This window comes from Argentina silus (genome assembly GCF_951799395.1).
Source record: "Argentina silus genome assembly, chromosome: 2".
Lineage (NCBI taxonomy): Eukaryota > Metazoa > Chordata > Actinopteri > Argentiniformes > Argentinidae > Argentina > Argentina silus.
The window spans coordinates 15,824,019-15,850,760 of NC_139656.1; the positions used below are offsets into that span (position 1 = coordinate 15,824,019).

The 26,742-nt window shown below is 44.5% G+C and overlaps 1 protein-coding gene across 1 annotated transcript in view; it reads left to right on the plus strand.

Annotated features, from left to right (window-relative positions):
• LOC310801179 (mucin-5B-like) overlaps positions 1-20,995 on the plus strand; it is a gene marked incomplete at its 5' end in the record, with an annotated part of 29,137 nt that extends 8,142 nt beyond the window's left edge. The window contains 27 exons of the mRNA XM_083665174.1: positions 47-286; positions 427-583; positions 703-831; positions 1,057-1,210; positions 1,334-1,377; positions 1,472-1,687; positions 2,430-3,715; positions 3,905-4,229; positions 4,698-5,556; positions 6,952-8,278; positions 12,649-12,820; positions 13,008-13,255; positions 13,442-13,625; positions 13,712-13,904; positions 14,210-14,388; positions 14,469-14,538; positions 14,620-14,750; positions 15,110-15,144; positions 15,687-15,855; positions 16,054-16,146; positions 18,964-19,004; positions 19,098-19,220; positions 19,334-19,432; positions 19,674-19,802; positions 20,084-20,114; positions 20,287-20,410; positions 20,671-20,995. Coding sequence (XP_083521300.1) covers positions 47-286; positions 427-583; positions 703-831; positions 1,057-1,210; positions 1,334-1,377; positions 1,472-1,687; positions 2,430-3,715; positions 3,905-4,229; positions 4,698-5,556; positions 6,952-8,278; positions 12,649-12,820; positions 13,008-13,255; positions 13,442-13,625; positions 13,712-13,904; positions 14,210-14,388; positions 14,469-14,538; positions 14,620-14,750; positions 15,110-15,144; positions 15,687-15,855; positions 16,054-16,146; positions 18,964-19,004; positions 19,098-19,220; positions 19,334-19,432; positions 19,674-19,802; positions 20,084-20,114; positions 20,287-20,410; positions 20,671-20,878 — 6,966 coding nt within the window. The 3' untranslated portion in view covers positions 20,879-20,995. The remainder of the gene's footprint in view (positions 1-46; positions 287-426; positions 584-702; positions 832-1,056; positions 1,211-1,333; positions 1,378-1,471; positions 1,688-2,429; positions 3,716-3,904; positions 4,230-4,697; positions 5,557-6,951; positions 8,279-12,648; positions 12,821-13,007; positions 13,256-13,441; positions 13,626-13,711; positions 13,905-14,209; positions 14,389-14,468; positions 14,539-14,619; positions 14,751-15,109; positions 15,145-15,686; positions 15,856-16,053; positions 16,147-18,963; positions 19,005-19,097; positions 19,221-19,333; positions 19,433-19,673; positions 19,803-20,083; positions 20,115-20,286; positions 20,411-20,670) is intronic.
• Positions 20,996-26,742: the final 5,747 nt, after the last annotated feature.

Here is a 26,742-nt window from a genome sequence, read left to right on the forward strand (position 1 = left end):
TGATCCCTGATTGTCCTTAACTTAAATCGTTTGTTATCTTCTTTAGGGACATGTCTGTGGTCTTTGTGGAAACTATGATGGCAACGCAAACAATGACTTCACTACCAGGAGCCAGGCAGTTGTCGTTAACCCTGTAGACTTTGGAAACAGTTGGAAAGTCTCTGCAAGCTGCCCCGATGCCCAGGGCAAAAGGAGCCCCTGTACCGCTAACCCTTATAGGCAGTCTTGGTCCCAGAAGCAGTGCAGCATAATAAAGAGTGCTGTTTTCACCACCTGCCATTCTAAAGTAGGTTTAGAATTTGGTCACACAAACCATTTTCAAGGACGTCAATGGTGTTCACAGGCTCTTGTTAATTCAAAATGTATGTCAGAGTTAGTATGTCAGAGTTAATTAATCAATTAAATAATCAAGTCCTTTACAACTAGGTGGACCCCTCTCCTTACTACGATGCCTGTGTGAGAGACTCATGTGCTTGTGACAGTGGTGGAGACTGTGAGTGTTTTTGCACTGCTGTGGCAGCTTATGCAGAGGCATGTAATGAGGCTGGAGCCTGCATAGCCTGGAGAACCCCACGGATCTGCCGTAAGTCTCTAAGGGACCCATTGTAATATAAGATCTGTGTGTACTTTATCCCCCATTGACATCAATACATGAAGTTAGGATAACATTGACAAAAATACTTTTTTGTTCATCACTTGCAGCACTGTTCTGTGATTACTACAACCCCCCTGGGGAATGTGAGTGGCACTACAAGCCCTGTGGAGCTCCCTGTATGAAGACCTGCAGGAACCCGTCTGGGATCTGTTCTACTCAGATACCACCACTTGAAGGTACAATGCGTCAAAGGTTATTCACTAAATGAACAGATGTGGCAACTTTACCACCAGATTCTGGTTAAAAAAAAGTCATCTAAATGATTTGTTTATTTGCAAATATTATGTCATTTCACAAGCTGTATATTGGTGTCACCGTTAAGTAAGCAGTATGTGTTCTTCACCATACCTTTCTATCAATCAACAGCACTGTAAAAGCAGAAAATGTTTTCTTTGCTTTAGGTTGCTATCCAAAATGTCCTACTTTGAAAAAACCCTACTTAGATGAGGCCACAATGAAATGTGTAGAGAGAGAGCACTGTGGTTGCTATAACAGGGATGGAACACACTACAATAATGGAGAAAAAGTGCCTACCACAGAAAACTGTCAAACATGGTAGGTCAACCTTAATACAGAGATTCTACTGTACTGTACTATACTGTGGTGGATAATAAATGTGAAATGCATAATAACTTCGAAAGTGAAAACTAAGCAATTTAAATGTCTCTTTTTCCAAAGTTATTGTGATTCCTTAACAGTCAGCTGCAAATACGATGTCCAAGGTATGGATACAGTATATCTTTCAAGAAAGACCTAAATACACAAATGTTTTTTTTTTACTATTCCAGTTCTCTAAAATATCACTCTCCATTGCAGCTTGCACTTGTACGTATAGTGGAAATAAATACCCCTACGGACATACCATCTACAACACAACAGATGGGCATGGCAACTGCCTCACTGCAGTCTGTGGGAAGAACGGAACCATTGACAGGGACATATACTCATGTGTGAATCCAACTACGCCTGCTCCTACCCCACCATCCCCCTCTTCACCCACAGTGACTCCAACTGTCTTCACGTTCTCAACTGGTACGCACTGTATGTAAGGTGGCAAGTGCGAGCAAGTGGTATATGCCCAGTGTAAAAACTACAGCAGCAACTCGTCATGAAAAGGCTTAGCTATGTATCATATATTGTCAAGATTGTGTCATATTACCAACCATTAGTTGCAGAAATTCATTTTTTTTCATCCTTGTATCTACAGAGCCAACCACGACTCCTATAGTCACCACAGCTTCATCTACAAGACCAACCACCACAACAACAACTGAGACCACCACCACTATATCAACAACCGGCTTGACCTCACCATCACACTGCCAAGTTTGTAACTGGTCGCCTTGGTTTAATGTGGACTATCCTCAGTATGGTCCTCAAGGTGGTGACAATGAATCAATTAAAAAAATCAGGCAATCTGGACATGACATTTGTGAAAAACCACAGGAGGTCAAGTGTCAAGCAGTGCGATATCCAGGGGTCCCATTGTCTCAGTTGGGACAAAAAGTAGAATGTGATGCTAAGGTTGGATTGATATGCCAGAACAAAGATCAAGGTATTCCACCTATATGCCTTGACTACGAAATAAAGGTGAAATGTTGTAAGACTGTAAAATGCAACACAACAACACCAGAACGACCTACAACAACCACAACAACAACAGCAGCAACGTCGACTGCAAAACCCACAACGACAACTGAGCCGACCACAACCTTGACATCCACTGAAATTCCACTAACAACTTGCAGTGGTCAAACAACTTGTGAATGGTCAGGCTGGATCAATCTCGGAGAGCCTACCTCCAGCCCTGATGGTGGAGACAATGAATCCATACAGAAGATCATTGCTGCTGGTTATCACATTTGTGGAGCTCCAGAGGCAGTTGAATGTAGGGCAAAGCAATACCCCGGTCTTCAGATCTCCCAGCTGGGCCAAGATGTGACATGCAATCCAACTGTGGGACTCATTTGTCAGAACAAAAACCAAGGTCTTCAGCAGAAGTGCTTTGATTATGAGATTCGAGTGAAATGTTGTCGATGTGGAACCACGACACCCACCTCAACAACAATCCCAACAACTACTCAGCCTCCCACACCTACTACAACCACAACTCCTACAACCACAACTACAACTCCCACCACAACTCCTACATCCACAACTACAACCCCTACAACTACTAAGACAACTCCTATTACAACTCCTCCTACAACCACCACTTCCACCTCAACATCACCTGGAACACCAACAACGACAACTGAGCCTCCCACAACCTCAACAACCACGACTCCACCAACAACTTGCAGTGGTCAAACAACTTGTGAATGGTCAAGCTGGATCAATCTCGGAGAGCCTACCTCCAGCCCTGATGGTGGAGACAATGAATCCATACAGAAGATCATTGCTGCTGGTTATCACATTTGTGGAGCTCCAGAGGCAGTTGAATGTAGGGCAAAGCAATACCCCGGTCTTCAGATCTCCCAGCTGGGCCAAGATGTGACATGCAATCCAACTGTGGGACTCATTTGTCAGAACAAAAACCAAGGTGTTCAGCAGAAGTGCTTTGATTATGAGATTCGAGTGAAATGTTGTCGATGTGGAACCACGACACCCACCTCAACAACAATCCCAACAACTACTCAGCCTCCCACACCTACTACAACCACAACTCCTACAACCACAACTACAACTTCCACCACAACTCCGACAACCACAACCCCTACAACTACTAACACAACTCCTATTACAACTCCTCCTACAACCACCACTTCCACCTCAACATCACCTGGAACACCAACAACGACAACTGAGCCACCCACAACCTCAACAACCACGACTCCACCAACAACTTGCAGTGGTCAAACAACTTGTGAATGGTCAGGCTGGATCAATCTTGGAGAGCCTACCTCCAGCCCTGATGGTGGAGACAATGAATCCATACAGAAGATCATTGCTGCTGGTTATCACATTTGTGGAGCTCCAGAGGCAGTTGAATGTAGGGCAAAGCAATACCCCGGTCTTCAGATCTCCCAGCTGGGCCAAGATGTGACATGCAATCCAACTGTGGGACTCATTTGTCAGAACAAAAACCATGGTGTTCAGCAGAAGTGCTTTGATTATGAGATTCGAGTGAAATGTTGTCGATGTGGAACCACGACACCCACCTCAACAACAATCCCAACAACTACTCAGCCTCCCACACCTACTACAACCACAACTCCTACAACCACAACTACAACTCCCACCACAACTCCTACAACAACAACTACAACTCCCACCACAACTCCGACAACCACAACCCCTACAACTACTAAGACAACTCCTCTTACAACTCCTCCTACAACCACCACTTCCACCTCAACATCACCTGGAACACCAACAACCACAACTGAACCTCCCACAACCTCAACAACCACGACTCCACCAACAACTTGCAGTGGTCAAACAACGTGTGAATGGTCAAGCTGGATCAATCTCGGAGAGCCTACCTCCAGCCCTGATGGTGGAGACAATGAATCCATACAGAAGATCATTGCTGCTGGTTATCACATTTGTGGAGCTCCAGAGGCAGTTGAATGTAGGGCAAAGCAATACCCCGGTCTTCAGATCTCCCAGCTGGGCCAAGATGTGACATGCAATCCAACTGTGGGACTCATTTGTCAGAACAAAAACCAAGGTCTTCAGCTGAAGTGTTTTGATTATGAGATTCGAGTGAAATGTTGTCGATGTGGAACCACAACACCCACCACAACAACAATCCCAACAACTACTCAGCCTCCCACACCTACTACAACCACAACTCCTACAACCACAACTACAACTCCCACCACAACTCCTACAACAACAACTACAACTCCCACCACAACTCCGACAACCACAACCCCTACAACTACTAAGACAACTCCTCTTACAACTCCTCCTACAACCACCACTTCCACCTCAACATCACCTGGAACACCAACAACGACAACTGAACCTCCCACAACCTCAACAACCACGACTCCACCAACAACTTGCAGTGGTCAAACAACTTGTGAATGGTCAGGCTGGATCAATCTCGGAGAGCCTACCTCCAGCCCTGATGGTGGAGACAATGAATCCATACAGAAGATCATCGCTGCTGGTTATCACATTTGTGGAGCTCCAGAGGCAGTTGAATGTAGGGCAAAGCAATACCCCGGTCTTCAGATCTCCCAGCTGGGCCAAGATGTGACATGCAATCCAACTGTGGGACTCATTTGTCAGAACAAAAACCAAGGTGTTCAGCAGAAGTGCTTTGATTATGAGATTCGAGTGAAATGTTGTCGATGTGGAACCACGACACCCACCTCAACAACAATCCCAACAACTACTCAGCCTCCCACACCTACTACAACCACAACTCCTACAACCACAACTACAACTTCCACCACAACTCCGACAACCACAACCCCTACAACTACTAACACAACTCCTATTACAACTCCTCCTACAACCACCACTTCCACCTCAACCTCACCTGGAACACCAACAACGACAACTGAGCCTCCCACAACCTCAACAACCACGACTCCACCAACAACTTGCAGTGGTCAAACAACTTGTGAATGGTCAAGCTGGATCAATCTCGGAGAGCCTACCTCCAGCCCTGATGGTGGAGACAATGAATCCATACAGAAGATCATTGCTGCTGGTTATCACATTTGTGGAGCTCCAGAGGCAGTTGAATGTAGGGCAAAGCAATACCCCGGTCTTCAGATCTCCCAGCTGGGCCAAGATGTGACATGCAATCCAACTGTGGGACTCATTTGTCAGAACAAAAACCAAGGTATTCAGCAGAAGTGCTTTGATTATGAGATTCGAGTGAAATGTTGTCGATGTGGAACCACGACACCCACCTCAACAACAATCCCAACAACTACTCAGCCTCCCACACCTACTACAACCACAACTCCTACAACCACAACTACAACTCCCACCACAACTCCTACAACAACAACTACAACTCCCACCACAACTCCGACAACCACAACCCCTACAACTACTAAGACAACTCCTCTTACAACTCCTCCTACAACCACCACTTCCACCTCAACATCACCTGGAACACCAACAACGACAACTGAACCTCCCACAACCTCAATAACCACGACTCCACCAACAACTTGCAATGGTCAAACAACTTGTGAATGGTCAGGCTGGATCAATCTCGGAGAGCCTACCTCTAGCCCTGATGGTGGAGACAATGAATCCATACAGAAGATCATTGCTGCTGGTTATCACATTTGTGGAGCTCCAGAGGCAGTTGAATGTAGGGCAAAGCAATACCCCGGTCTTCAGATCTCCCAGCTGGGCCAAGATGTGACATGCAATCCAACTGTGGGACTCATTTGTCAGAACAAAAACCAAGGTGTTCAGCAGAAGTGCTTTGATTATGAGATTCGAGTGAAATGTTGTCGATGTGGAACCACGACACCCACCTCAACAACAATCCCAACAACTACTCAGCCTCCCACACCTACTACAACCACAACTCCTACAACCACAACTACAACTCCCACCACAACTCCTACAACAACAACTACAACTCCCACCACAACTCCGACAACCACAACCCCTACAACTACTAAGACAACTCCTCTTACAACTCCTCCTACAACCACCACTTCCACCTCAACATCACCTGGAACACCAACAACGACAACTGAACCTCCCACAACCTCAACAACCACGACTCCACCAACAACTTGCAGTGGTCAAACAACTTGTGAATGGTCAGGCTGGATCAATCTCGGAGAGCCTACCTCCAGCCCTGATGGTGGAGACAATGAATCCATACAGAAGATCATCGCTGCTGGTTATCACATTTGTGGAGCTCCAGAGGCAGTTGAATGTAGGGCAAAGCAATACCCCGGTCTTCCGATGTCCCAGCTGGGCCAAGATGTGATATGCAATCCAACTGTGGGACTCATTTGTCAGAACAAAAACCAAGGTCTTCAGCTGAAGTGTTTTGATTATGAGATTCGAGTGAAATGTTGTCGATGTGGAACCACAACACCCACCACAACAACAATCCCAACAACTACTCAGCCTCCCACACCTACTACAACCACAACTCCTACAACCACAACTACAACTCCCACCACAACTCCTACAACAACAACTACAACTCCCACCACAACTCCGACAACTACTAAGACAACTCCTCTTACAACTCCTCCTACAACCACCACTTCCACCTCAACATCACCTGGAACACCAACAACGACAACTGAACCTCCCACAACCTCAACAACCACAACTCCACCAACAACTTGCAGTGGTCAAACAACTTGTGAATGGTCAGGCTGGATCAATCTCGGAGAGCCTACCTCCAGCCCTGATGGTGGAGACAATGAATCCATACAGAAGATCATCGCTGCTGGTTATCACATTTGTGGAGCTCCAGAGGCAGTTGAATGTAGGGCAAAGCAATACCCCGGTCTTCAGATCTCCCAGCTGGGCCAAGATGTGACATGCAATCCAACTGTGGGACTCATTTGTCAGAACAAAAACCAAGGTGTTCAGCAGAAGTGCTTTGATTATGAGATTCGAGTGAAATGTTGTCGATGTGGAACCACGACACCCACCTCAACAACAATCCCAACAACTACTCAGCCTCCCACACCTACTACAACCACAACTCCTACAACCACAACTACAACTTCCACCACAACTCCGACAACCACAACCCCTACAACTCCCACCACAACTCCGACAACTACTAAGACAACTCCTCTTACAACTCCTCCTACAACCACCACTTCCACCTCAACATCACCTGGAACACCAACAACGACAACTGAACCTCCCACAACCTCAACAACCACAACTCCACCAACAACTTGCAGTGGTCAAACAACTTGTGAATGGTCAGGCTGGATCAATCTCGGAGAGCCTACCTCCAGCCCTGATGGTGGAGACAATGAATCCATACAGAAGATCATCGCTGCTGGTTATCACATTTGTGGAGCTCCAGAGGCAGTTGAATGTAGGGCAAAGCAATACCCCGGTCTTCAGATCTCCCAGCTGGGCCAAGATGTGACATGCAATCCAACTGTGGGACTCATTTGTCAGAACAAAAACCAAGGTGTTCAGCAGAAGTGCTTTGATTATGAGATTCGAGTGAAATGTTGTCGATGTGGAACCACGACACCCACCTCAACAACAATCCCAACAACTACTCAGCCTCCCACACCTACTACAACCACAACTCCTACAACCACAACTACAACTTCCACCACAACTCCGACAACCACAACCCCTACAACTACTAACACAACTCCTATTACAACTCCTCCTACAACCACCACTTCCACCTCAACCTCACCTGGAACACCAACAACGACAACTGAGCCTCCCACAACCTCAACAACCACGACTCCACCAACAACTTGCAGTGGTCAAACAACTTGTGAATGGTCAAGCTGGATCAATCTCGGAGAGCCTACCTCCAGCCCTGATGGTGGAGACAATGAATCCATACAGAAGATCATTGCTGCTGGTTATCACATTTGTGGAGCTCCAGAGGCAGTTGAATGTAGGGCAAAGCAATACCCCGGTCTTCAGATCTCCCAGCTGGGCCAAGATGTGACATGCAATCCAACTGTGGGACTCATTTGTCAGAACAAAAACGAAGGTATTCAGCAGAAGTGCTTTGATTATGAGATTCGAGTGAAATGTTGTCGATGTGGAACCACGACACCCACCTCAACAACAATCCCAACAACTACTCAGCCTCCCACACCTACTACAACCACAACTCCTACAACCACAACTACAACTCCCACCACAACTCCTACAACAACAACTACAACTCCCACCACAACTCCGACAACCACAACCCCTACAACTACTAAGACAACTCCTCTTACAACTCCTCCTACAACCACCACTTCCACCTCAACATCACCTGGAACACCAACAACGACAACTGAACCTCCCACAACCTCAACAACCACGACTCCACCAACAACTTGCAGTGGTCAAACAACTTGTGAATGGTCAGGCTGGATCAATCTCGGAGAGCCTACCTCCAGCCCTGATGGTGGAGACAATGAATCCATACAGAAGATCATCGCTGCTGGTTATCACATTTGTGGAGCTCCAGAGGCAGTTGAATGTAGGGCAAAGCAATACCCCGGTCTTCAGATCTCCCAGCTGGGCCAAGATGTGACATGCAATCCAACTGTGGGACTCATTTGTCAGAACAAAAACCAAGGTGTTCAGCAGAAGTGCTTTGATTATGAGATTCGAGTGAAATGTTGTCGATGTGGAACCACGACACCCACCTCAACAACAATCCCAACAACTACTCAGCCTCCCACACCTACTACAACCACAACTCCTACAACCACAACTACAACTTCCACCACAACTCCGACAACCACAACCCCTACAACTACTAACACAACTCCTATTACAACTCCTCCTACAACCACCACTTCCACCTCAACATCACCTGGAACACCAACAACGACAACTGAACCTCCCACAACCTCAACAACCACGACTCCACCAACAACTTGCAGTGGTCAAACAACTTGTGAATGGTCAGGCTGGATCAATCTCGGAGAGCCTACCTCCAGCCCTGATGGTGGAGACAATGAATCCATACAGAAGATCATCGCTGCTGGTTATCACATTTGTGGAGCTCCAGAGGCAGTTGAATGTAGGGCAAAGCAATACCCCGGTCTTCAGGTCTCCCAGCTGGGCCAAGATGTGACATGCAATCCAACTGTGGGACTCATTTGTCAGAACAAAAACCAAGGTGTTCAGCAGAAGTGCTTTGATTATGAGATTCGAGTGAAATGTTGTCGATGTGGAACCACGACACCCACCTCAACAACAATCCCAACAACTACTCAGCCTCCCACACCTACTACAACCACAACTCCTACAACCACAACTACAACTTCCACCACAACTCCGACAACCACAACCCCTACAACTACTAACACAACTCCTATTACAACTCCTCCTACAACCACCACTTCCACCTCAACCTCACCTGGAACACCAACAATGACAACTGAGCCTCCCATAACCTCAACAACCACGACTCCACCAACAACTTGCAGTGGTCAAACAACTTGTGAATGGTCAAGCTGGATCAATCTCGGAGAGCCTACCTCCAGCCCTGATGGTGGAGACAATGAATCCATACAGAAGATCATTGCTGCTGGTTATCACATTTGTGGAGCTCCAGAGGCAGTTGAATGTAGGGCAAAGCAATACCCCGGTCTTCAGATCTCCCAGCTGGGCCAAGATGTGACATGCAATCCAACTGTGGGACTCATTTGTCAGAACAAAAACCAAGGTATTCAGCAGAAGTGCTTTGATTATGAGATTCGAGTGAAATGTTGTCGATGTGGAACCACGACACCCACCTCAACAACAATCCCAACAACTACTCAGCCTCCCACACCTACTACAACCACAACTCCTACAACCACAACTACAACTCCCACCACAACTCCTACAACAACAACTACAACTCCCACCACAACTCCGACAACCACAACCCCTACAACTACTAAGACAACTCCTCTTACAACTCCTCCTACAACCACCACTTCCACCTCAACATCACCTGGAACACCAACAACGACAACTGAACCTCCCACAACCTCAACAACCACGACTCCACCAACAACTTGCAGTGGTCAAACAACTTGTGAATGGTCAGGCTGGATCAATCTCGGAGAGCCTACCTCCAGCCCTGATGGTGGAGACAATGAATCCATACAGAAGATCATCGCTGCTGGTTATCACATTTGTGGAGCTCCAGAGGCAGTTGAATGTAGGGCAAAGCAATACCCCGGTCTTCAGATCTCCCAGCTGGGCCAAGATGTGACATGCAATCCAACTGTGGGACTCATTTGTCAGAACAAAAACCAAGGTGTTCAGCAGAAGTGCTTTGATTATGAGATTCGAGTGAAATGTTGTCGATGTGGAACCACGACACCCACCTCAACAACAATCCCAACAACTACTCAGCCTCCCACACCTACTACAACCACAACTCCTACAACCACAACTACAACTTCCACCACAACTCCGACAACCACAACCCCTACAACTACTAACACAACTCCTATTACAACTCCTCCTACAACCACCACTTCCACCTCAACCTCACCTGGAACACCAACAATGACAACTGAGCCTCCCATAACCTCAACAACCACGACTCCACCAACAACTTGCAGTGGTCAAACAACTTGTGAATGGTCAAGCTGGATCAATCTCGGAGAGCCTACCTCCAGCCCTGATGGTGGAGACAATGAATCCATACAGAAGATCATTGCTGCTGGTTATCACATTTGTGGAGCTCCAGAGGCAGTTGAATGTAGGGCAAAGCAATACCCCGGTCTTCAGATCTCCCAGCTGGGCCAAGATGTGACATGCAATCCAACTGTGGGACTCATTTGTCAGAACAAAAACCAAGGTATTCAGCAGAAGTGCTTTGATTATGAGATTCGAGTGAAATGTTGTCGATGTGGAACCACGACACCCACCTCAACAACAATCCCAACAACTACTCAGCCTCCCACACCTACTACAACCACAACTCCTACAACCACAACTACAACTCCCACCACAACTCCTACAACAACAACTACAACTCCCACCACAACTCCGACAACCACAACCCCTACAACTACTAAGACAACTCCTCTTACAACTCCTCCTACAACCACCACTTCCACCTCAACATCACCTGGAACACCAACAACGACAACTGAACCTCCCACAACCTCAACAACCACGACTCCACCAACAACTTGCAGTGGTCAAACAACTTGTGAATGGTCAGGCTGGATCAATCTCGGAGAGCCTACCTCCAGCCCTGATGGTGGAGACAATGAATCCATACAGAAGATCATCGCTGCTGGTTATCACATTTGTGGAGCTCCAGAGGCAGTTGAATGTAGGGCAAAGCAATACCCCGGTCTTCCGATGTCCCAGCTGGGCCAAGATGTGATATGCAAACCAACTGTGGGACTCATTTGTCAGAACAAAAACCAAGGTCTTCAGCTGAAGTGTTTTGATTATGAGATTCGAGTGAAATGTTGTCGATGTGGAACCACAACACCAACCACAACAACAATCCCAACAACTACTCAGCCTCCCACACCTACTACAACCACAACTCCTGTAACCACAACTACAACTCCCACCACTACTCCTACAACTACTACTACAACTCCTATAACCACTACTACACCTCCCACCACAACTCCTACAACTTCTACTACAACTACCACCACAACGACTGAAATACCTACAATGACATCTGAGCCAACCTCCCCAATTGTAACTGTTATTACTGGTTCACCAATTCCACCCATCTCACAAGTTTCTCCTTGCTTTTGTTTTTTCAATCACACCTCTTTCCCATTTGGTAAGTTGGTATTATTTTCTAATATGATAAATTTTATACAGTATTATTTGACAAACTATTGGAAATGAATTGCAATTGTACTGAGTTCAACAAATTCAATTTGTTTACCTGTTATTTTAATGATCCATCACATGTTTAAACATCTATCCATTCTCCTTTTAGAATCACTTGTCTACAATGTTTCTGACAATGATGGATGGTGCTACATAGGATACTGCAACAAGACTTGTCAAATAGAAACAAGTTCTAGCAAATGTGGTACACCATCCACAACAGTTACTCCAGCTACAATGACCTCCACGAAATTCTCAACAACACCATCACCCTCTACCACTAAACCACCATATCCAGTAGACTGTGACTTTACTCATCCCCCACGAAAGGTACTTACTTTTTGTTACATATCAATAGTTATGTGGAAGCTGAAGAAATGACAAACATTTCAGAAGTAGTTCTTTACATACTGTTGAGAAGTAGCAGCACAGAGGGAAATCCTTGAATTAGTGTTTCCAATATGTAAATGATAGTGATTCTAGGTAATTTTCTGTAATCATTTGTTTCTGTTTTGTAGAATGGTGAAAGTTGGAAATATGACCAGTGCTCCAACGGAACATGCATCAATAGAAAAGTTATTTATGATCATGTGAACTGTGAGCCGGTGAAGCACGTTGTATGTGAAAATAACTTTCCTGCAATCAAAGTTTATGATGAGTCCGGATGCTGTTTCCAGTATCAGTGTCAATGTAAGTTGAACAAATCAAACAAAAATTTGTTGTGTTATTTTAATTATAACATTTCATACGATGATGATATAATGCTCACTAGTCTGCTCACTGATCTTTGTTCAGATCTGAAAAGAATAGAACCCATTGACTAATTTAGATATTTAGTAAACTGTGTCATTTTTAATGCTTGTTTTATCTTACACAGGTATCTGCTATGGATGGGGAGATCCCCATTATGTCACATTTGATGGAACATACTATGGCTTCCAAGGAAATTGTTCTTATGTCTTGGTTAAAGAAATCCTGCCGAAATACAACTTCAGTGTTATTATCGACAATTATTATTGTGATGCTCCAGATGGACTTTCCTGTCCTCAGTCTCTAACAGTGTATTACCAATCTTATGAGATATTCATGACGCAGAAGGACATTGATGGAATTTTCAGAAACTTGGTAACTAAATCAGTTTTGTAGTTTAACATGAGATTCCGATTACATTTTAATTTAAGAGTGCAATGTACTTCCTTTGTGTAACCAATGTTTGAGACAGTTTCCATGTACTGTACTGAGTACAATAAGCAATGAACAAAACACTTGGAATGATTGTAAACATTTTTTTCTCATTCTTATTTGTCTTAGATTTCCGTCAACCACAAAGCCATCAGCCCAGCGTATCAGAACCATGACTTCCGCATAACGGACAATGGAATTGAAACACTTTTGGTCATACCCGAAATTAATGCCAAGGTGTCTTTCACTGGTCTAATGTTTAGCATATATCTGCCCTATGACAAGTTCAGTGGCAACACTGAGGGACAGTGTGGTGAGTACAGATGCTTTAATGTCACCCTGTAACTATGATTACTATATGGTGTTACATGGTCTAGAATGGCTTTGAATCTTTTGTAGGTACCTGTGACAATAACCGGACAGATGACTGCCTCTTGCCAAATGGGAAAATTGATTCATCTTGCCCAAACATGGCACATCAATGGCATGTTCCTGACCACAACAACAGTCACTGCATGCCACCAGATCCAACACCAAAACCAACTCCACCTTCACCCTGCACACCACCAATTTGTGATTTCATTAAAAGCGAGTAAGTAAACACATAGCAGAATTATATGGATATGGCATGTTGTATACAAAATGAAATCCAAAGAAGTAGAATTTTAGAAAATGTTATTCAAGGATCAAGAGACATCTACGATGAACGCAATACCTCTATGAATACAGAAGCTTTCAAGCCTCATCATTTTACTGTCATCAGAGACATTATATACAAACACAGGTCAACAATTAAACAAAGTGGGAGACAGTATGCATTAAATCATCACTTTTTAGAATGCCGTCTTGAGTGGAGTGTACGTGGCTACACTAATTGAAACCTTTAATCATTTGAAGGGTCTTTAAGGCATGCCACAAGGTCATCCCCTATGAGCCATTCCTCGTGGCGTGCATCTTTGATGTCTGCCATGTTGATGCCGTCACCATTGGCTGCACCAGCTTGCAGACATATGCCGATGCATGTGCACAGGCAGGAATTTGTATTGAGTGGAGAAATTCGACAAATCAACAATGTGGTAAGTTGATCACTCCTTAAGGCCATAAAGCACAGACAGCTTCTCACTGATGTTAATTAATCTTTTGTCTCCATCTACAGACTACAAGTGCAAGAAACCTAAAGTTTATGAGGCCTGCGGTCCACAAGTTGAGCCAACGTGTAATGCCAGGTATGCTTAATAATGTGTTTGTTTATGGATGGGTTCAGTGGTGAAGGAAAAGTATTGACACACTTTGGATTATCTCTGCAGATACAATTTCAGATTTATCCAGACTATCAATGAATTTAGTGCCATGGGAGATGTGAAGTTGGAGGGATGCTACTGTCCCCCTGGTACCACTCTGATGAGTCCTAACTCAAACATCTGCCTCCCTAGTTGTGGTAAGGATTGGTCAGATAATGGAATGAGAATGTGGAGATGTACAGAATGGTGCTAGCTGTGTTGTAATGGTGTAATGGCAACATCCTTCAGATCTTCACTTTGGAAATGACAGGCCACTCATAAATTGTCCATAGTGTGTCCTCTTAAATCTGGTTGATTATACTTTTGTATGTAACAAACATAAGGTTTGTTGAGTGTTTTTTTTTAACTATTGGCTATGCGTCACATACACTTCAATGGTCTGAGTTTGGTTTAAAGCGCTAGTCAGATACCTGTACTGCACATACATGATTGTAACCAAATTAGTCAAAGCAATTTAATGATCTTGTTTTTATCTCTCCTTGTCGGGGTTGACCAGATATTTGCCAATTACCAAATGGAGAATGGAAACAGGTAAATATCTATGTTTCCTTCTATATGCATTTTTGAGTTTGAGCAGAGAACAAAATGTATTGGTTGATAACAGTGACAAGTCCATGTCAATACTATACCTGTGTAGTAATGCTGTAATTAATGTAGTAACAACATTGTATTAACCTGTTGTTACATAATAATTGGAATTACATACATTACATGGTTTATGGAGTTCAGTGGTTTGTGTTATTACAGAAGTGGAATCAGGAACACTCCTTATTCATGTAATAACACAAACAGCTCAACTCCATTACTACAGTATGCAATTCCACAGCAATTACTAATGTACTTTTTCACAGCATGTTAACGCGATGTTGCAACGTATGTAATTACAGAGGTATCAGGCCACTTTGTGTAAAGTGTGACTCATAAGGTGGATGGTCTACAATTGAGAGGCTTAACCTTTGGTGTGGGTCTAGAAATGTTTTATGTGTTGACACTATTAGCCTTCCCTTGTGGCTTTGGTGTAAGAGTGTCAATATGATAAAGCATGAGAGTTCTTAAATTGTTACTCATTGCAGGCTAATGAGACCTGGGTGAGCGATTGCAATGAGTGCCTGTGTGACCCGCTCAATCTGAGTGTCCAATGCAAGCATGTGGAATGTCCACATCAGCCTTCCCTCACCTGTGATCAGGAGGGCCAAGTTAAGGTCACTGAAACAGTGGGCTGCTGTCAAAAGTACAAATGTGGTGAGTGACTTAACAACCTGGTAAAAATGGCTGATTGCAAATATAGTAACTTAGATAATCACTGTAAGTGTGGTTTGGAACATTGTTTTTCAAATATACATTTATTTGCCATTACCCTGTACTTCCAACCAAGGTGATCATTTTGCATAGTTTTTGTCCCATGGCAACAGAGGACAATAGTTGTTTCTTTCCTTACAGAGTGTGATGTCAAGCAATGCTCCTCTACCAATCAAACTTGCCCAGTTGGATTCAAGACAGAGCATATTATGGGAAACTGCTGCTCCACTTGTGGTGAGTAAGCTTTTTTATATAGCTTTCATACATAAGAATACCTTTCATACATAAGAATGCAGCTCAAAGTAATATATATATATATATATGCCATTTAGCTGACACTTCTATCCAAAGCGACTTACATTGCAGTGAGTGCATACATTGTGCAGTATATATGGTCCCAGTGGGAATCAAACCTCCAACCTAAGAGTTGTTAGCGCCATGCTCTACCAACTGAGCCACAGAGGACCACAGAGTGCTGTACAATACTGCGCAAAAGAAAGAAAAAGGAACAGATTAAAAAACGAGAACAACCAAAACATCAGCAAAGTGCTTTAGAATACAGTTGCAATAGCAACTGCAATAGCAGATTAAATAGCAACTGCAATAGCAGATTAAAAACAATCAAAAACAACTATAACACAATGAATCAATACAATAAAAGCAGCATCACTCAATCTAGTTGCATAGATAGTTGATCAATACAATAAAATCAGCAGAGATAGCAGCATAGATAAATGCTAATTGAAAGCTAATTAAAGAGATTAATTAAGGTTTTTAATTAAAGATGTTTACTGAGCTTGCTTCCCTGATTTCTTGAGGTACTGTATTCCACAGTTTAGGGGCATAGTTAATAAATGCTGCATCACCAACTTTCTTTTGGGTTTTGATAGTAACCTTCAATAAGCCAGCAGCAGAGGACCTGAGTGCTCTTGAGGGTGTATATATATAGCGAATCAGTAAGGTAGGATGGTCCCAGACCATTTTGTGCTTTAAATACGAGTAGAAGGACTTTGAAGTCAATTCTAGACAATACAGGGAGCCAGTTCATAGGAGTTAAGACTGCTCTCTCCTCTTATTTTTTGTCAGTAGCCTAGCAGCAGAGTTTTGAATTAGTTGGAGCCTGTCTATAGACTTCTTGGGAGGCCAGTAAAAAGTGCATTACAGTAGTCAAGTCTACTTGAAATAAAAGAATGAATCAGTTTTTCAGCATCCCGCTGAGTTAAAAATGGAGATTAACCCTTGCTAATGTGAGAATTAAAACTCAGATCAGAGTCTAAGATAACACCAAGACTTGTAACTTCTGACTTAATCAAGGGAGTTAGAATCCCAAGGCTGTTTTAAAGCATAGCCCGTTTGTCTTTGGGGCCAAGTAAGAGGATTTCAGTTTTGTCCTCATTTAGCTTTAAAAAGTTATTGTTCATCCATTTATTGACAGCTGATAGACAGTTAGTGAGGGGGCAAATAGCATTAGTATAACTTGGTTCAACAGAGATGTATAATTGAGTATCATCCACATAGCTATAGAAGTTTACATTGTTTGCTCTGATAATGTCGCCAAGCGGTAGCATATACAGTGAGAATAGTAAGGGACCAAGGCAACTTCCTTGTGCAAAACCAAAACGTATATCATACTCATCCGATACATGATCTCCAAGACTGACCAAGAATTTTCTCCCTGTAATATATGTACGGAACCAGCTTAGGATGCAATCAGAGAGGCCAACCCAGTTTTGAAGACAGTTGATGAGGATCTTGTGATCAATTGTGTCGAATGCGAAATCACCTTTTCAAGTATCTTGCTAATAAAAGGGAGATAGGATATTGGTCTATAATTAGTTAGAGTCTCATTACAACACCATCAAAGACTTGTTTAAAGAATGCAGTGGGGACAGGGTTGAGAGGTGGACATGTTTTGTAAAGTTCTGCTGCAGAAATGTACATGAATTTACCCACACTGTTTAGAGCACTAGACATGATATTGTTAAAGGCGTCCACCATTTCATTAAGCAAATAGGTTTGAATACAGGGATCAAAAGAACTACTGTGAATTTATGTTTTGCCAAATCATCTAGAAATTGCTTTTGCACTATAATTTCCTTTCCTTTGGCAGAGTCAAAGTAGTATCAAAAAACACGCAGAAATGGTCAGAGATAGGGATGTTAAGATACTAAAAGATTTACGATGTGCAGCCCTAGTGACAGCACCAAATCTAGCGAGTTACCATGTTGGTGAGTAGGTTGAGTGACATGTTGAATTAGCTCAAAGCTGTCAAGTAAGCCTAAGAATTCAATAGTTTTGGTCTCTTTTTTTGTTTAAATGAATGTCAAAATCTCCATTTAAAATGATCCTGTAATGTTCAGTGACAGCAATAGATACTAGTTCAGTGAAATCTGATAAAAAATAGTGATAGTGGCCTATCAAAAAAAAAATGTGATTTTGGTGGCCTATATAGAGTAATGATAAGTACTGTAATTTCAGCCTTGAGTTCAAAAGCCAGATATTCAAAGGAAGAGAAATTGCCTAAATTGATCAGTACAAGTGAACTGGTTTGAGTATAAGACAGTAATTCCACCTCCTCTTTTGTCATGTCTAACTAACTGAAAGAAATTGTTATTTGGAGGGTATGTCTCAATTAAAGTTGCTACACCATCGTTGGTAAGCCAGGTCTCAGTTAAAAACATAAAATGCAACTTTTTCTCAAATATAAAATCATTCATACAAAAAACTCATATTTGTTAGAGATCTGACATTTAGCAAAGCCATATTTAGTGAGTGAGTGAGTGAGTGTGTAACAGTGGAGGCTGGTGAGGCAAAAATCGGAGGACGGGCTCATAGTAATGCGTGGAATGGAATGAGGAATAGTATCAAACATGTGTGTTCCTCATTACATTCCATGCATTACAATGAGCCCGATTTCAACCTCCACCAGCCTCCACTAGTGTGCAGGCTTGCATATGTTCATTTGTGTGAATGTTGGATATGCATATTAGAGAATGTAACGTAAATGTGCGTTGCCATATTAAATGATTATCCCTATGCTTCAACTTACAGTGCCACATGACGTCTGTGTATTTAACAACACTGAATATCAGGTGAGAATGCATTCTTAATATTGTTTGAAACACAGATGAAAAGGGTCCTAGTCTGTTCATTTACTATTGAAATGTCCTGTTTTCTAATTCCAGCCAGGGACCAATATTCCTAAAGACAAGTGTCAGAATTGCATTTGTGGTGCCAAGGTGGATGCCCAAAACCATCTGCATGTCATTGAGTGTCAGCCTGTGGAGTGTGACACCTACTGCCAGCTGGTAAGTGCTCTCCCTAGGCCAACAGTCATATTTGAACTGTTTTCATCCATGTCAAATGATTACCTATTGTAAACTAAAACCCTGATTCCTCTGTGTCCACCCCATCCTTACAGGGCCATGAGCATCAGGCCATACCTGGTCAGTGCTGTGGGAAGTGTGTACAGACAAGTTGTGTGGTTATGCTGCCAGATAACACCACACACACTATTCAGGTGAGAATAGTGGAAACAATACCTCTGACATAAATTCTCAATGATTTTCACACAGACCCAGTCCCAAAACAATGTGATTTTACATACACATAGCTAAGCTATCAGTAGGACTTATTACTGTTGCACCTGTACAATATCATTAAAAATATGAATACACCGAAATGTAGATTTACAGTGGCACTCAAGGAAAATCATCCTCTCCTATTGATTTTCCTAACATTTTCTGACTTGACCTCCACAGCCTGGTACAATCTGGACACCACATGAAGACAAGTGTGTGAAGTATGAGTGTGTAAAGATTCAGAACCAATTCATTACAATGGAGGCCAAGACTGTCTGCCCTGAATTCCATCCAGAAGACTGCATACCTGTAAGTCAAGCACAATTTCAACACTACAAAATCATTAGCTTAATGACTAATTGAAAACAAATGTGGGCGGAAATGTGTACAATAGTTAAATACATGACTAGCCACTCGTGTTTTTTTTTGCTAAGGCTGTTGCTGAGTACCTCCTGTATTGTTATGATGGCACCTACAGCTTAAAGTGAACAGTGCAAGAGTACTGTGCTGAAGAGCAGCATACTATATGAAAAGCTAAACAAGTGACTTTAATGATGTTGACCTCTCTTAAATTTATTTCTTGTTTAAAGGGAACTGAAGTCATCCCAGATGGTTGCTGCCGTAAATGTGAGTGTTTTTTTTACTTTGGCTATTCATACTGTAGCACTTCATCTGTAAGTTATTTGTATCCTGAATCATTTGTTGAACAAGGTGCTTTAGCTACTCCTATAGTCCTCAAAATAATTTGCAATTTAAACTGCCAATTCCACTTCTTTCCACTTCTTTTGTCCAGGTGAAGTAATTCCCAAGCGATGCAACGTCTCAAAGACTTCTGTGTATCTGGAAAGCAAAGGCTGCCAGTCTGCAAAACTGGTGGAGATGGCAACATGTGGGGGATCCTGTGGAACCTTTTCCTTGTGAGTATTTAGATCAGTTCCGAAATGTTTCAGGAGCACTAATACAGTGTATCCTTAACCATTGAGAAAATCATAACGCTGCATGGATTTGTGGTAGTGGCCAAAACTTTGCTGAAAATAGGTCTGTGCATTGAATTATTGACAGGATCATGGGTATCACATTACATTTTACCTTATGGATCATAAATGCAACTCCTACTGCCACTGCTTCCTCAAAAAAAAAAAAAAAAAAACACCTGCATGCTGCTGTCTGTTTTCAGGTATTCAGCTGAGGCCAAAATGATGGAGCGCTCCTGTTCCTGCTGTCAGGAAATATCCACCAGTAAGAAGGAAGTTGAGATGATCTGCCCAGATGGGTCAAAGATTAACCACTCCTACATCTACATTGAGAAATGTGGCTGCCTGAAGACGGAGTGCACAGTACAGGAAGTGACCCCTTCCACAAGGCTGCGACGGGGGAGACGATGAATTAGCAGCCATTATCGTCCCGAGTCTACTTAGATTTGTCCCCTATATTTATGTTTAACTCATCCACTTTCTTGCACAATCATCTGCAATAGTATAGAGTAGTAGTTTCTGCTTTTTTCTCAAATGTTCTTTTGTTTCAGTCATTCAAAATACATCAATAAACCTGGCAAAAGGCTATGCATATTTACATGTCATGTTTTTTATTCATTTCTACGTACATTGTGATCTTGCCTGTTCAAAAATATTTTTATTACAACGCAATATCTCAATGGCCCAACCGTTTCCTAGCAATTAAACACAGTTCCTCTATGTGGCAAACATATTTGATACAGTGTGTTCTATATTCATTAAAATAACCCAGACCTACCTAAATCTGTGATCTGATTGGCTAAAACTGCGTTCCAAGTCATCCATTAATCTCTGACTAATCACACAGCCGAGAAAGGTGCCGGGCGGTTAAGGCTTAATATATAAATGCTCTAACCCGATGGTTTTTCAAATAAAAAAACGTGGCCGATATCTCTCTCCCATTGAATTATGTTACCCCTGTTTACCACAAAACAACGACGTGAATATCTCAAACCTAAAATAAATACATATCTAACATGACAACACTGTAATAACACTACGCCGGTGGATGTCGTACCAGCTTAACAAACTGCACAGATAACATCGGAGAAATGCCAAGAACCTAACGCACTAGTTCGCTCACTAATCTTCAAGCTATGACCACCAGTGCTGTAGATAGCTTTCTTTAACGAAAGATTACTTCCTTACAAGAGAATGCAGCTGGCTAACTAGTTGTGACAATAGCCGAATGTGTCTGTTCCAAAGTTATGTGTTACACTACAGGCTGTGCGTGAGCAATTTGAAGGAACTATAATTACGTGGGGTATTAAGACTACAGCAGAATTCCAAGGTGTAGTAGTAGGGTGTAGTCATTCTAGCGCGACGCCGCTTCGCCTGAACTACCTAGCTGTATAGATACTCACGGCGTGACGTTTCACAGCTCTCTACTGGGGTACGGAAGTTTCCAATGCATCGTTTTTTAACGATGATGCAGGTGATTGATGGTGATGACTGCTAACTATTTAGATAATGACACCCCAAACTCATGAACAAGTTTATTGAAATATAAAAAATAACAACAGTGAATGTCGAAAGTGGCCAACAGTAAGCTATTTGTAGTGAGGTCACTACAAATAGCTTAATGGGGAAACTTGACTTCCATACCCCAGTAAAGGGGCATGGCTTCAGATTTCCAGGATTTGAACACTTACGGCGTGAGTACCTATTTCATGATAAACCTTTATAATCAAAGCCCTTTCATCTTTCAACCACACCTGTCAGCGTTTGTGTGATGTTGACCGGTATAATGGTTGACTGGCATTGCCTTAGGTCTGGTATCGTCATTCTAGCGTGACGCCTCTTCACCTGAACTACACTATCTGTGGTACAACAATGAGGGTGTTTAGAACACTGGAGGTGTGCATTAACAAGGATATCTGTACTCATCAGGTCGTATGAGCAGTCAACTTTTAAAGGTTAAAATACCAACCTTGCAAAAAAAAACAATGGGATCCATTTTATGATCGCATTAATGCACTCCAGGATGTGTATTAACAGCCGATATTGGAAGAGATCTAGGTTCCTCCCTTTACATATTTTCCTCCAATGCTTTTTGAGGTGGATGCAAGTGGAGGAAGGAGGAATTGATTCTTAAAATAGATCATTGACTAATTATGGGTATAGCCTCATAGTCTGTCAAGTTTGCCACTCTCGCCATAATTCACCTACTGTAATTCACTTTCAATATTTTTATATATTCAATATTTTTATAGACTTGACAGGTGGCCACACGCTTGTTTCCATTTGAGTAATTATCCTATCAATTTCTCACTAATTTAGCCTCATAGACAGCACAGTATAATGGTTATTGTCTCACAGCACAAAATATGCTTGATATGATTGAAGTCACATGAAACTCACTTTACCAATTAGCAACAACTTAATCCTGGTATATACTGTATATGGTATATAGATCAGTGATCACACAGTCATTTAGAACTTCCATATTGCCAGGGGTAGTAATCTGATCTGGGCAACTTGATTATTATAGTCTAACATTACACCTGATTCCAATTACCAACGATGATGAAGGTTCACAAATGACCATTCTATTTTGTCAATGGTATTATTTTTTCTTATGGACCTCAAATAGGCTATGTTGACACAAAAGCATCACCTTATATGGTGAAACTGTTACACAAGAACGTCTGAGGAACCAAATGACGGCACACAGAGAGGGTAGGGTTTAGCCCAAAGGCGTATTTAATAATAATAATAATAATAATAATAATATAGAGAGGGGTAGCGGAGAGAAGGAGAATCTGAGGGGGTCGTCGGGGTTCAGTCCAGGGTTTGGTAATAGGAGATCCAGTAGCTGAGAGGGGTTGGGGAGAGAAGATTAATCCAAGGGGGTCGTCGGGTCCGGTCCGGGGGTCGATAGCGGGAGGTCCAGTGTTCCGGGGAGGGGGAGAAAGCCGTGGGATAATCCGTAGGGGTAGTCGTTGGGGTCCGGTCCAAGGTTCGGTCACAGGGAAATCCAGTAGCAGAGAGGGGTAAAGGTAGGGTCCGTGGAAGGGGATAACAAGAGAGTCTGAGGGAGACGAGAGTTCTGGAGGGGCACAGGAGAACAAGGTTAGCAAAACACTGGGAACACGTAGGGATACTTGCGTGGGCTGAAGCATCTGCAGGTTACGTGGAAGATTACCCTTGACACAGTACATTCTGGCACCGGAGTGGCGTTCAGGCAGGGTTCTTATAGGGAGGTGATTGCTGATGGTTCGCAGGTGTGCTGAGTGGAGACAGGGAACAGGTGCGCTGTTGACTGGGAGGGTGATGCTCCAGCGATGATCACCTGGGCCTCAAGGTGGTGCCAGAGGGCCGGTCAGGGAGAGGGACCGTAACAGTACCCCCCCCCCCCCCCCCCCCCCCCCCCCTTACGGGAGACACCGGGCAACCGTCCTGGAGCGTCGGGATGGATCCGAATTCGTCCAACAGGGAAGGGTTGGCGAAGTAAGAGGCCGGGACCCAGTCCCGATCCTCGGTCCCATAGCCCTCCCAGTCGACCAGGTAGTGGAACCCGGGGCCCCTACAGCGGACCGTCAGGATCGCCTTCACGGTCCACACGGGGTCGCCGTCGTCCAGTACCCGGGCCGGTGGAGGGGCTTGAACAGGGGAAGACAGAGGGCTGGAAACTGCGGGTTTTAGCTGGGACACATGAAAAACAGGGTGAATGGACATGGAGGTTGGGAGGGTGAGACGTACCGCGGTGGGGTTGATGATCCGGTCGATAGTGAAGGGGCCCACGTAGCGTGGGGTGAGCTTCCGGGAGGTGGAGGGGAGGTTGAGGTCCTTGGCCCATAGCCAAACCCATTGACCGGGACGGTAGGTGGGGGCGGGTCTGCGTCTGGCGGTGCGTCTGGACCGCTCGGTGGCTCTCTCCAAAGTGGCCCGAGCGGTCCTCCATACCCGCCGACACCGACGGAGGTGGGCCCTGGTGGACGGGATCGCAACCTCTACCTCCTGGCTGGGGAACATGGGGGGTTGGTAACCCAGAGAACACTCAAAAGGGGACATACCCGTGGCGTTGGTGTTCGAACTCCGGAGGTCTAGCTTGGTGAAGACGGACAGTCGTAGGGGCGGTGAGGGGGAAGGGATAGACATGTTCCTGACTGAACACCTCGGCCAGGTTGTGGTAGAGGGGAGGCACGCCGGATAGGTCTGGAGGCAGGGCGACCTGTCTAGGAGGTCCGGGTGGAGAGGGGACGGAACGGAGGACACCCCACGTTCCATCCCAGGATCCTCCCAGAGGTCCAGCACACATGAAACTGCTCTCCTCGCTGTCACGGAGGCCCTCCACTCCACTCGAGCTTCCTCCCTCTCCTCTGTTCTCATTCTTCTGGACCTGTCCGCTGCTTTCGACACAGTAAACCACCCGATCCTTCTCTCCACCCTCTCAGAATTGGGCATCTCTGGCTCTGCACTCTCCTGGTTTGCATCCTACCTGGCCGGTCGCTCCTACCAGGTGACCCTACCAGAGCCCTAACCGCTGGAGTCCCCCAGGGCTCTGTTCTTGGGCCTTTACTGTTCTCTCTCTATACCAAATCTCTCGGCTCTGTAATTTCTTCACATGGTTTCTGCTACCACACCTACGCTGATAACACTCAACGTTTTCTCTCTTTCCCCCCTTCTGACTCACAGGTGGTAACACGTGTCTCGGCATGTCTTGCTGACATTTCTGCTTGGATGTCAGCCCACCACCTCAAGCTCAACCTTGACAAGACTGAGCTGCTCTTCCTCCCAGGGAAAGCCTGCCCTCTCCAAGATTTCTCCAAGATTTCTCTACTGTGACCTCCTCCCATACAGCCAAGAACCTTGGGGTGATCCTTGACAACCACTTATCTTATGCGGCGAACATCACAGCAACAGCACGCTCCTGTAGATTCTTCCTCTACAACATCAAAAGGATACGCCCATTCCTCACCAGAGAAGCAGCACAACTTTTGGTCCAAACACTTGTAATCTCCCGCCTTGACTACTGCAACACACTCTTGGCCGGACTCCCCGCCTCCGCCATCAGACCTCAGCAGCTCATCCAGAACGCTGCCGCTCGTCTGGTGTTCAACCACCCCAAATGTCACACCCCTCCTCTGCACCCTCCACTGGCTCCCAGTAGCAGCTCGTATCAGATTCAAGACCCTGGTGCTCGCCTATTGGGCGGCAAAGGGAACAACCCCACCCTACTTGCAAGCAATGGTTAGCCCCCAAACCCCTGCACGATCACTCCGCTCTTCCACCTCGGCTGCCCGCCTGGCACTGCCACCTCTACGTGGATGCAGCAGCCGCGCCACTCGGTCACGGCTTTTCACTGTCCTGGCGCCCCGCTGGTGGAATGAGCTTCCCCCCACTGTCAGGACTGCAGAGTCACTACCGATCTTCCGCCGTAGATTGAAAACTCATCTCTTCAGGCTACATCTTGACAGTCCTTCCTAAGACCTCTTCACCCCCACTACCCTCCCTGTACTAACCCTAACCCCAACCCTTGAGACCTCTTCACTCCCACTTCCCCCCTGTACAAGTTCTCTCCTGTTAATAAATAATACAAATAATACAAAAAAAAAAAAAAAAAAAAAAAAAAAAATATATATATATATATATATATGCCTTCTTACGACTGCCAATGGCCCCTGGTGTGATCATTGATTACTTTGTCTTACGATGACTGTTGGATAGATGATTCACTGACTTAAACAAATGTATTTGTAATAGTAGTTATCCAAAGTTGCTTTGGATAAAGGCGTCTGCTAAATGCCATAAATGTAAATGTAAATGTTGTGCCTCTACAGCCAAGGTCTACCTAGTACCAGCAGAACCGTGGACGCGGGGATGACGAGGAGCCGAAGAGTCTCATGGTGGTTTCCTGACAGGGTGAGGGTGAGGGAGGTGGTCTGATGAGTAATAGTCCCGAGGGATCGGCCATCCAAGGCCTGGGCATGAATAGGGGTGTCCAGGACAACCAAGGGAATCCTAGCCTCCTTACCCAGCATGGCGTCAATGAGGCTGTCGTCGGCCGCGGAATCCAGGAGGGCGCCAAGATTGTAGGACTCCTGGTTCCAGGCGAGGGTGGTGGGGATGGTCCCAGAAACGCTGCTTGCGCTCAGTTGCGGACAGACAGGACCTGCCCACCTGCATGGGTTCCTCCTCAGCTCTGGGGGTCGAGGTGATCATGAAAGGCATTATGGGGTTAGGGTTGGTTGGAGCTGGGGGAGGTCCGGGAAGGAAGCTGGGGGGTGCATGGC